Source organism: Denticeps clupeoides, chromosome 8, assembly GCF_900700375.1.
Source record: "Denticeps clupeoides chromosome 8, fDenClu1.1, whole genome shotgun sequence".
Classification (NCBI taxonomy): domain Eukaryota; kingdom Metazoa; phylum Chordata; class Actinopteri; order Clupeiformes; family Denticipitidae; genus Denticeps; species Denticeps clupeoides.
Window position 1 is genome coordinate 22265011 of NC_041714.1, and position 12057 is coordinate 22277067.

The 12057-nt window shown below is 47.5% G+C and overlaps 1 protein-coding gene across 1 annotated transcript; it reads left to right on the plus strand.

Moving 5' to 3' along the window:
• The first annotated feature begins 3267 nt into the window (after positions 1-3267).
• Positions 3268-11851, plus strand: shisa8b (shisa family member 8b). The gene is made up of 4 exons (XM_028988073.1): positions 3268-4268; positions 6457-6575; positions 9012-9137; positions 10155-11851. The coding sequence occupies exons 1-4, from the start codon at positions 3727-3729 to the stop codon at positions 10607-10609; spliced, it is 1242 nt and encodes a 413-aa protein (XP_028843906.1). The 5' UTR covers positions 3268-3726; the 3' UTR covers positions 10610-11851.
• The last annotated feature ends 206 nt before the right edge of the window (positions 11852-12057 follow it).

Consider the following 12057-nt stretch of genomic DNA (forward strand, 5'->3'; position numbering starts at 1 on the left):
AAGAAACTTGAGCTGCACATCCACATCTTAATTAAGATCTCATCCTCTTTCCTATTATTTCAGCCCTCCATAATCCCACCAAGCTGCGGCTGAGCGTGATTCTCCTGCTTCCTGGCTTTCCACAGCTCACCTGGCCAGAGTACTGGTCACTGCAGAACCAGGGTGAGAACGCGTGGAGCTCAAAGACGTCTGGTGCTGTCAGCTGAGGAACGTCTTCAAAGTTCAGCACCACACTAATTATTCTAAGGCAAAGCTGAGCTCGCGTCTTAATCCTGTTCAGCCCTGAACCTCAGCATGTAGGTCCAGAGGGAGGAAGGCAGGGAAGAAAGAGCCTTGAAGCACCCAGCAGCTGACCTCAGATCTTATACAACACATGAAGATTGGGGCTTCCACGCCATCCACAATAATCAGCGGAGGACATCTGCAATGTAGACCAGGCCATTCCACTTCAAGAGCAAAGCCTCTTATAAAAATATTTCTGTACGAATGTACAACTTAATTGGATAGAAACGTATGACTAAACGGGTTTAATTCAGGGCTGCCAACCAAGCGTCTCCTCAGCCCCATCTCGACTCCGCTTCCATCCCTGCTTCCACACTCAGCTGCTGCATAACCATAACGGATCTCGCTTCTTCTCCAAATCACAGTGGCTCTCAGGGGTTCCGTCTAGTTACCGGGTGTGATAATAATTTGAAGAACGTGCTTCATTTGGGGCGGACAGTAAAAGTCCCGCCCACTGGGCCGCATTTTGCCGTTCTGCATCTAAAAACTTTTCTTTCAAAGTTACTCTCCGTTTCATTTGCATCCCTCTCCTCCGTGAAGGTGAAGTCAGCCCTCGACTGGGAAAAAACGCGTCCTTGGCATGATGGTGCTCGTCTGTGATAAAACGGCGCCGCCTTTTACGCCGCTTTTCTGCAAGTGCTTTGAATGCGGCGACCCTGATTGTTCCGGCAACATCAATCTTGCAGATGCAAAACCGAAGATGAAGTATTCTTGGAGAGTGCGTTTTGGAAGGAGATGCAGATGAACAGGCTTGAAACAACACACACACACACACACACATTTACACGGGCTTATCATAATCACTATGTAACGTGTGCATTATAAATGTGTAACTACCTCACTGAACCTGGCTTCAGTTCCTTAGCAACCAACTAATAACTACGAATTAAAATTCAACTAATCATGATGAGGAACAGGAAATATTTGAATTGTGTGAAAAATTCTTTGGACTCTTTGAATTAATTTTTAATTCAATTTTTAATAATAAATATTATTTATTATTTGGTCCTTCAGTAGTTCACACATGTTTTTTTTAATAATCAGAAATAGTAATAAATAATAGTAATAGAAAACTAGATCTAGAGTTTAATAAAGTAGAGACCAAGAATGCTGTAACACTAATTAATGTAATAATATGATAATTTAACTGATGAATTTTTCTTGATCGATAGCTAATTGTAATACATGTAATTAAAGTTGGTTTCTACATTTGTTCATGAATTCATGACTACGTTCGTTATTAGACTTAATTAAAACCCTCCTGGAACACTGAAGGCCAAAAGGTGAAAGGTTTTTGATGTCACCGTTTCTCTTGGTTATGGTAAAACATTTTCAGGTCGAGAAGGCCGTATGGACTTCTTATGCGGCATATTAAACATGGAGAGACGGGGCAGAACGACCCGCCGCAGACTGATGAATCTTGATAGAAACAAATGGAAGGAAAATTGCGAGGAAGACTGACAGCTTCCCCCGCCAGAGCCCGGCGCTTCCACCCTCATTCTGGGACATAAAGAACTCAACCGGGCTGAATGGCGGCCATTAGCGTCTCCCTTCAGTGGGTTAAGGTCAGAACAAACGCAAGGGAGGCAAATGCGGCCTCCCAGCCTCCATTACCACCCGCCACACGGCTCGCACGAGTGGGCAGATCCGCCCTGGGCACAGGGGCCTTTCTCTCCTTCTCGCTTTCTTCCTTTTCTCTCGCCAGGGTTTTCCTCAGCCGGACAGATTTCAACAAAACTGTGAGCGATTCCAGGGGGTCACTAAGCGAAAAACCCAACGATTGTAACGATACGTATAGAGTTTCCATCTGACTGGCAACGTGATGCAGTGGCAAAGATAATAAAAAGGACGCGGAGTGGATATTTTTACCCCCGAGGGTTTACTCCTGACCAGCAGAGTGAGATCAGGGTCATCGACAGTGATAGACTCAGCACTCAATCGGGCCGAGCACATCAATACCGCATTAGCACTCTGCAGAGATGGATAGAGAAGCTGTGAGTTCTGGGAAAAGTTTCTGGTGGGATCTGAACAGTTCGAAATGGTAAGAGTGAACCAGGTTCTCCGTAAATGCTTTTTAAAACTTTCATTCAACCGCCAGTCCAGGTTCCGCGTCCTCGGGCACGTAAACCAGGCTCTCAGTCCTCGGCTGCTGGCTTCAGGCCTCAGGCCCCCAGACCGCCGCTCTCAGCTGGTCAGAACACGATGTGGGGAGCGGGAATCCATTTTAAAATCAATATTTCATTGTGTAGGCAGACAGTCACATGGCCCGAGTGACACAGTTTAAAGCCGCGTCCTTTACATTCAGCAGCTGGTCGAAAGCTTCAAGTTTGATCTGCACATTACTTTCTGTGTGCAGAAGGTGGAGTCTGGTTTATTTCCAGCAAGGTTGTGATGATGATGATGATGATGATCCATACCTCTGCCACTCCGTACGGAACAATCTCAGCCTCTGCCGGCTGTACCATAAACTCGCCTGAAGCTGAATAACCTTGGAGATGTTAGGACGATGCCATGATGGCATATCCTCCCTGAGCTCAGCATCCACCAACTTGACCGCGAGCTTGCTTCTCCCCGGCACGCTCCGGCTCTCTTCCTCATCGCTAATTAACCGAGCGGCTGTGATTACGGCTCTGCTCTGATCTACGTCTTCGAATCTCTGCTTCGAGCGGGAGAAACGGAGCCGTGGGACGTCACAATGTCACATTTACAGAGACCTGGACTGGAGGGAGGCTTCAAATTCAAATGCTATTTGTCACACACACAGTCATTCGATATGCAGTGAAATGCTTCAGCGACTGTACAGACCACAGCATTGCAAATATTGCAAGTAAACAATGAACAATGTTAATGTTCAATGTTCATGTTCATCCACACAGCGGCCACAGCTCCGGCAATGTGTGTTTGATACAGGAGTTGAACTCCTCCCTCTTTGCCGCCCCATCTGCACCATCACTCTCGCTCTCCCTCCAGTCGGGATGCGTGAGCAGGACGAGCCGCGTCCCCTCCCCTCTGTGATAAGTGGAGTGCGGGGCGTCCGGATCCTGCTTCTTCCTCGGGTCGGATCTTTCCCGCGCCGGCACCTGTTTGAGCTCCCTGCCCATCCCAGCTGCACTCCGGGAATGGAGAGTTCTGACCGCAATGGTCCCTGAGGTGGACAGCAGAATGTGAAGGTTTCTGATGTTGAAGACCAGGTGAGGAGTACAATCGTTTCCCAGGGAACCTGTCTGGAATATGGTCACATCAGGACACAGATTTTCTGAGTTATTCAACTGACATTTTCACTTTTTACTGTAAAATTTTTCAACGGTTTTCGCTCAGATTGTTCCTTTCGTCTGATTAGAACCCCTCTGGAAACGAAGACGACGCGGTTTGTGCCTGATGGGCTCTTTCTGAGGACTATATTGTGTGTAGATTTTATATTTTGTCACATATTTCTGGGGCAGAATGGCGGAGGACCCAATCCAACTTGTTGTCCTCGTTCTCCTACTGACTGTGTGGGGCTCCAGGGCCCAGGACGTCACCGCAACAGCCAATCAGACGGAATTTACAGTGACCTCCGTGACATCAGATTCACCTATGACCCTGACAATGACCAGTGGGGACATGGAGGACGAGACCGCCCCACCGACTGGTACCCGTTGTCAAGGTTACTATGACGTAATGGGCCAGTGGGACCCGCCGTTCAACTGCAACGCCGGCATCTTCCTCTACTGCTGCGGCACCTGCTTCTACCGCTTCTGCTGCCAGTTCCGGCAGCAGCGGCTCGACCAGACGGCCTGCTCCAACTACGACACGCCACTGTGGGCCAACACTGGCCGACCCATCTCAACCGCCACCGACATGAATTCCGACATGGAGCGCGACCGCACGCACATGATCGTCTACATCATCTGCGGCGTGGTGGCCGTCATGGTTCTGGTCGGCATCTTCACCAAACTGGGCCTGGAGAAAAGGCGCAGGGGCCAGACCGAACAGAGCAGCTCCAGGTGAGCAGTAACCGTACTGAGTGTGTAAAAGTCCCAACCAAGCGACCCCCTCACCCTCACCCCGACAGGGGCAGCGGTGGCCTAGCGGTTAAGGAAGCGGCCCCGGAATCAGGAGGTTCGAATCCCGAGCCGCCAAGGTGCCACTGAGGTGCCACCAAGCAAAGCACCGTCCCCACACACTGCTCCCCGGGCGCCTGTCATGGTGCCCACTGCTCACTCAGGGTGATGGTTAAATGCAGAGGACAAATTTCACTGTGTGCACCGTGTGCTGTGCTGCTGTGTATCGGCGGCCATCATGGCATGCCCATTTTTGTGGGTTCATCTCTCGCTCCTGTTGCAGGTTAACACCTCTCCGAACGGGAGCCCTGTGCCACATGATTAACGCTCCGTGAGATGAACTGTTCCCAAGATTAGTGGATTAGAGATTAAACAAACCTCAGGACGAAGGCGTCCCTGGTCGAGACGAGCATCTGCCCTAATTAACGTGCATGAGTTGAGAAAAAGCTTCGCTGTATTTTACTCAAGATGACAAAAAAAGAGTAAAATTGAAAATAAAATAAAACGAATGAACGTGTCAACAAATTTTTTTAATATATCGAAAAGTAAAAAACAAAACAAAAAAAAAACCACCCGCGAGCCCCCCCTGGAGTCCAGAAGGTCTGCAGGACCTCCCCAACATGAACTTCACTACAAATTTGTCACATGCTGGACACCCCCCCCCCCCCCCCCCCCCAACGACCTCCGCACCTTCACCTTCTCCAGACTGGACCAAACACGAAGTGACAGAAATAAGAAGCGGCCCGTCCTCGCAGGGGGCATGTCCTGTCTGTCCGATTTGGGCGACGTCCTGAGCGCTGCGCGCCGGTGGGACGTGGTGACATTTACGGCTTCTCCTCTGGGCTCCTCGCCTCCCCCCCCCAGGCCCCACTCGGTCCCCTCAGCCGTCAGGTCTCTAAACTCGTACGTGTTGGTGCAGCGTAGTTCGAGGTGTGTAAGGATAAAAGGAGGAGCACCGAGCCTCTCGGCCTCCACCGCAGCGTAACTTCTCCATTCACCACGCGACTTCCGGCTTCTGCCATTTCGTCTGTATTCCCCAGCAGTGAAGTGGGGTGAGGGAAGGTTAGCCGCGGTCCCGTGCTGCCTGACTGGGGGTCCGTGAAGGACTTCCGCTCCAGTGGCCTGATCCAAACCGACAGGTGAAGCTGAGCGGAGTTAAGCTGAAGAAGGAAAAGAGGAAAACGGCCGCACGGAGCCGCCCGAGGCGAGATATCGATTGATCGATTGACAAATCCCGTCGCCCGTAATGGCCGATAATGTTGACATTACTGGCCTGTGGAATGAGAGGAATTTAAAAGATCTCGAATGACAGCAGATGCAACCTTGTGCTCTGCTGATGGGAACGGGGGCTGACGAGGTTTAATTGGCTTTCCAAGAGTCGGACATCGGAGAGATAATTTAACATTAAGCAGCATTAGCCCCACATTCAACATTCCTTCCGCTAATTCAACGGAATAATGAGCAGCACTGCGGAGTCACGTGACAAATAGCAGAAAGGTTCTCCAGGGGGATGGTCTGATTCGGATAGGAAATCATGCCAGTTTGGCGTTCTGTTTGCTCTCAGAAACTGGAACACGTCTGTGCATAAATGTTCGAAATTCTTTGTTTCCAATAATTATTCAAATTTATTCTAAATTTATTCTAAATTATTCACACACAAACACACCCACACCTATGGGCAGTTCAGAGCTGCCAATACCATGGAGGTCTATGGAGGAGTCCAGAGAACCCAGAGGAGAGCCACACGAACAAAAGGAGAACATCAGTGGGGATTCACGACCTTGGATATGTGAGGCTGGCTTGTACGAAGTCAGAAAATAAATTATTGATAACACAATGTCGGCAACATTTTTTTCATGGAGCTCTACAGAGCGAATGTGGATGCTCTTCTCTTCAAGTGGTTCATCAATGCTCATTAATGATCTGTGAGGTTCTAATTGTACAGCTGCTTCTGCTGAGGACTACTAGGACTACTACCTATAAAACAGACCATCTAAAGTGATGTTTGTCACAGAGTCGTGGCGTCCCCCCAGCGTTAGTCCGTCAGCGAGGGGTCATGATGTTCTATGATATATATATCCCATTGGGGTTAAATTCAGGGTGGAACTGGTGCCGTTCTTTTTCTCTCCAGGACCCTGACTGAGCTGCTGAAGCAGCCAGCTGGGGAGGTGAGTCCAGTGGACGGTGTGACCAGCAACCCGCCAATCGGAGTGAACGGCGTCTCCACGCGGATGATGCGCAGCCGCAGCGGTGAGTGGTACCCACGCCTGGGACGCAGGTGAGCCGATCTGGACAGGGTAGTAGTCCTGCTGGTGACACGCGCCGAGAGGACGACTCTGATACGAAGCTGGGGTGACATTACTGGCAACGTTAATCCCAAGGTGAGGGGAGGACGGAAGGTTGTGGGCAGGGGTCTGGAAAATCTCACATCATGCTCACCCTCATGCTGAAGTTGGAGACCTACACATGTGACTCTGTGCTTCCTTGTATGGGTTCCTTAATGTTCCTTCAGGCTATTTTTGTGTTTTGTGAAGGCCTAACCTAGAACAGACTGTGACATTTTTATGGACAATGAAAGTGTGTGTGCATGTCCTACGAAGCCGACATCAATCTGAGTCACAGGCAGCTTCATTATTTTATTTTTCGAGATGCTGTGGACCAGTTAGTGCTGGACGGCTGGACAATTGCAGTGAGGACAGTGGTAGGGCCAGTTTTTGGTCTTCACTCAGCTCTGTCCTGTGGCTACATAACTATTTATTACCATGAGAAACCTCTTCATCTTTGTTACCACACGTCCATATCTCTCTTCACCTTCATGACACGTCCAAGCATGTCCTCAGCTACAAAGGTTTGTTGCATCAGTCACACAGGTGTTTCTCTCGTTCACCTCCTGCTTATTACAAGGTCATTACAGTCTTGTACAGACCTCCAGAGCAGGTGGCATTATGGGATGTAGCTTCCATGATGGGGTTGGGGTCAACGGTTCTTCCAAAGCGCAGCAGATGTAGCTCCTCTGGTGATCGTCGTGTCTGTGCACCTGAAGACGGCGCTATTAAGCATTAGATGTTAGACTGCAGAGACGCAGCCTCCAATCACCTTCATCTGCCACGTTCGGTCTCGTTTTATTTATGGCAATGAAGCCCTGGGGGCAACCTGTCTCAACTGAGAAACACTTCCATGGAAAAAAGCCCCATCCTTCTGTGGTAATGACAGATAAAAACAGCCCGAGAGTGTGTTGCACACACACACACACACACACACACACACATTCACAAAAAGTGTTGTGCCTTGTCCCTTTTTCCCACCATGAAAGGTGACCTTAATAACAAAGCTGTCCAGGCCTGTCTAAACTCAGTGCTGTCCCCCAACTCTCAGAAACACCTTGAAGCCTATAAATGAAGTTGGTGAACACACACACACACACACACACACACACACATATAAAAGCCAGAGTTACACTAAATGAGATGCATCTAATGGCCAATGGAACGATTAGTGAAAAATGACCACAGTTCCTCTAATTGCACTAATGGCCATTGGTTGCCGGTCCACACAGTGACTCGACCCTGCGTGAAGAATTAGGACACTGGCCTGTGTCCACTTCTGTCTGGTTCCAGTTTTAAGGCTCTCAAACTCTGGGGACGCCTTCAAATCACCAAGCTGCACTATATTGCTTCTCATATTCCATCTGTTCAACTTCACATTCCATGTGGGGCAATAAACGGAGATTTTCCTCACCCGCACGGACGATGGAGAACGAACGCTGTAATTGGGGTTGCAAAGATTAACCGGTTGAAACATTGCGGTTAATCCACCGTCAAAACGTCCCCAACAGAACTTGCAGAAAGACGGGGAGGGGGGTGGTTGTTACAGGGTGCTAAAGCTGCCACGATTCGCCACTTGAACACATATTTATAAAATAAGATGTCATAAAAGGTGGAGTTCAAGCTGCCAAGAAAAACAAAACAAAACAAAACACCAGTGCGTTGTCACTGTTGTCATTGCATTAAAGTTGAGGATTTTGCCAGCATCAATTGAGCTGTGTTACCTATAGATGTGTACAGTCATGACTTCCATTTTATTCAGACATTTTACTTCTCTAACTCTGCGAACAGCTGCAATACACAACTTCTGAAGTTCCGAAGCTGTGTACAGCTGTGAAATTATTTCGTGTAAAGAAATCGAGAGAAAAATTGTGAAACAGGGATTATTTCTCTGATCATAATCGTATCACGAAAATGTGTAATCGTTGCAACCCTAGCTGTAATTAAATCAAAGGTGCTTTAACGAAGCATTACTTAAAGGGCGTGTACATTTATGCAACCCGCTTATTATTTTTGTGTGTGTGTGTGTTTTTTTTCCCTTTAACAGATTTATTTATTTTCATTTAAATTGTACGGGTCAAATTTGAAATTTTTATTTATTATTTTAGATCACAAATAAACTTTTTACAGAAATATGAAAAAAATGTAATCTCTATTGCATGTGAGCTTGTGCCCATTTCACACTGGAGTCTGTACTTGTGGCTTTTTGCAGAAGTTCATATCGACAGTTATGGTAATGTGGGGCATTTAGATTTTGCATAGTGAAATAATTATGATCGGCATATTAAGTAGATCATAACTGCACAAGGTAGTATTTGTGCAATCAGTGATCCAGAACTCTAATTTCTTTCTTTAATTTCAGAACAATACCACCTCAACAACGCAGCCTTCTCTCCATTCGGACCTTCTGCTGCGCTGCCGTCCACCTTCGGCAACCTCAGTACACCGGGACTCGGCTTCAGCAAGTACACCTCCCTCAAAGCCGTGGGTAAGGTCCCACACCAGCCATTCGGCAGCTCACTCCACAGTAAAGTAAAGTAGAGTAAAGTAAAGTAAAGTAAAGTAAAGGAAAGTATAGTAAAGAACAGTGAGTCAGTATTACGGTGAATGATGTCTGTGAAAAGTTCCGCCAAACATGAACTTTCAGAGGAGACTCAGCGTGCAGACAGACATAACAATGACCTGTATGGACAGAAGTAAATGGTCTCTGTCCCCTGTTCATACATTTTGGGACCTTAGTTCTCTCTTTCCCTGATGTGCTTTTAACAGGACATTATATATATAGTTTGCATGAGAATATTTCTGTGACCTTACCTTTGACCACCAAGATTATTTTCATGCATGAGTCCAAGTGAAAGGGACATTTGACACTTTTTATGGTAATTAAAATTTTTGCTCCACCCCTTTCAGGGTCTGACAGCAGCATTGTTGTGCTTGCAGCTCTCCAGCTTCTTTGTCCCCAACACAGTCTGCCAAGTAAAGTAAAGTAAAGTAAAGTAAAGTAAAGTAAAGAACAGTGAGTCAGTATTACGGTGAATGATGTCTGTGAAAAGTTCCGCCAAACATGAACTTTCAGAGGAGACTCAGCGTGCAGACAGACATAACAATGACCTGTATGTATGTGTGTGCGTGTGCGTGTGTGTGTGTGTGTGTGTGTTGGCTATGACCTCATTGTGGGGATAGTCCTCCAATGTCTTTGTTAATATGAAGTGGCGTGGCGCTGCTTCTCTTCACTCACGGCTCATACGAGGTGGGTCTTCATGACTCGTCATCCACGTCTGCAGGAAGCGACACTCCTTTAAATAACGCTGGCAGATTTGGGTGACTGACTCTATTTAAAGTGTGGCTGTATTGTACAGAAATCATTCATCAGCCACACAAATACCTGGAAGAAGAAGTAATTGGCTCAGACGAGGACGAAAGTGCCCTAGTTTCAGTAAAAAACAAATCTGCATATGAAAATTTTTGTTCTGAGTTCTGATTTGAGTTCTGTTCCTATCTGCAGCGGACACCGCTAGCCGCGGCTACTACAAGAGCTACCCGCTTATGGACTTCAGTCAGTACCAGGTCCAGACGCCTTCCTTCCAACCAATAGCACTGCCGCCCAAAGAAAAGTCCTATCTCCACCAGGTCCTCCCATCCCCTGATGTCCACAACCCTCTGTCCATCTCCATACCGCAAAGCCACCTGGAGCGGGCCCATATGCCCAAGACACCCACCCACCCGCTGCTGGCAAGCGCTGCCTACAAAGGCATGGACATGGTGGGGCGGGGCCATGTCCACCGGCAGACGTCCCACCCTGGCCATGCGCACCGCCGGCAGACCTACAGCAGCCGGCGGCAGTTCAGCATGGAGACACTGCCTGATCCCTTCACACAGCCCATGGGCTACAGTGGCCATCAGGTCCACCCTAAGACCAGGGTCTACCACACCAACAGCAAGACCGAGGTCACTGTGTGAGGGGACACTGCGGTCTACAATCCTGAGGGATTCCAATAAGGCAATAACAACCGGAGGGACCATCACCAAACCGGACCACTGCTAATCCATGAAACTTTATGTCCAAACCCAGCATTTCCTGCCTCCTCCAGTATCATAACACACACGAGGAAGCTGCCTGCGGGCAACACCAACGCTGATCATCACATCAGCCATCAAAGCCGAGAGGAGCGGGAGTGGGACATCACCCAGACTCCAAGACTGGAGGACATAGCTCACCGTAAAAAAAACGTCCAGAGGTCCACCAGCAGCATCTCAGTGTAGGCTCTCCGTGGGGGTTCTGGACAGGTGGAGGTAGAAGCTCAGATCCATGGATTCTGCACAAAGACCTTGCCAAGGTGACAACCCCCCACCGCCAGGTCCGTGTCTGGGAGCTGCTGCGTCGCACATGAGCATCACAAGAGCTTTTACTACAAAACAATACAAACCCAAAATAGACACGACGGCAGGAGCATGACACGTTTTAACGCTCTTGACCCAGTTTCTGCCTCCAACTTTTAAAGTCCTTCAGCTCACAACGGTGAATAAAGGCGCTCATGACTTCTGTTATAAAAAAACCATGCTGCTTCTCTCTTCCACGTCCGTGATCTCAGCTTCCTCAGTCACGGTGTCTTGGGTTTTCATCTTTTGTGTGTAAATTCTGTGTAACAAGCATCATCTGGAGATGATGGTGGGTCCCAGAACCACCTCATTACTAGAGACTCACACTGCAGATATGACCATCATCTCCTGCTCCTGAGGGTCCTTCAGCCAAACTCAACATCACAATCAGATCACCATGCAATAATAACACACAGTCATCACCTGTGTTTTAAATATAGTTTCCGTATTTTAGAACCTTTGAAACCTTTTGTTGGGTTTTAAGGAAGATTCCCTTTCTCCTCAAGTTAGGTTCCTGTCATGAGAATCCACTTTTCCTTAATAAAAAAAAGTTTATTCCGCACATCTGCATGTGCTGTTGTATGCAGTTATGTATTCATGTGTCACTTTAATGAATTTTTCTGTAAATAAGACTCGTACAGAAGGGCTGCTCAGAACTGCTTCACTTGGTTTTCTCACATGAAATGGTTTCAGATACGGAAAACAGGGCTAGATCTGTAAATATGGCAGATATTTACAGCCATATTTAATCTGATCACAGGAAATTTACATTTTTAATTAGCTGTCCAGGTTCCTGAGTGAAATTAAAATGTTTAAATTGTGCAGGATAACATGTAAAAAAGAGAGAAATCTTCTTCTAAATCTTCTTAAACAACTTGTTTGTACCAACTGTTGTATGACTGTTTGTATCTAAACTCTTTACAGAATAAAACTTTGTCATTGTCACTGTGTTTTCACTGAGATCTCGAGGAGACAGATGGACAGTAGCAGGAGATGGACAGAAGTAAATGGTCTCTGTCCCCCGTTCA

Excerpts from the sequence above, each read along its gene's own strand:
- shisa8b (XM_028988073.1), top strand. The coding sequence starts at position 3,727 with ATGGCGGAGGACCCAATCCAACTTGTTGTCCTCGTTCTCCTACTGACT. Across the intron at positions 6,576-9,011 it reads GATGATGCGCAGCCGCAGCG|AACAATACCACCTCAACAAC; the intron begins GTGAGTGGTACC and ends CTTTAATTTCAG. Across the intron at positions 9,138-10,154 it reads CACCTCCCTCAAAGCCGTGG|CGGACACCGCTAGCCGCGGC; the intron begins GTAAGGTCCCAC and ends TCCTATCTGCAG.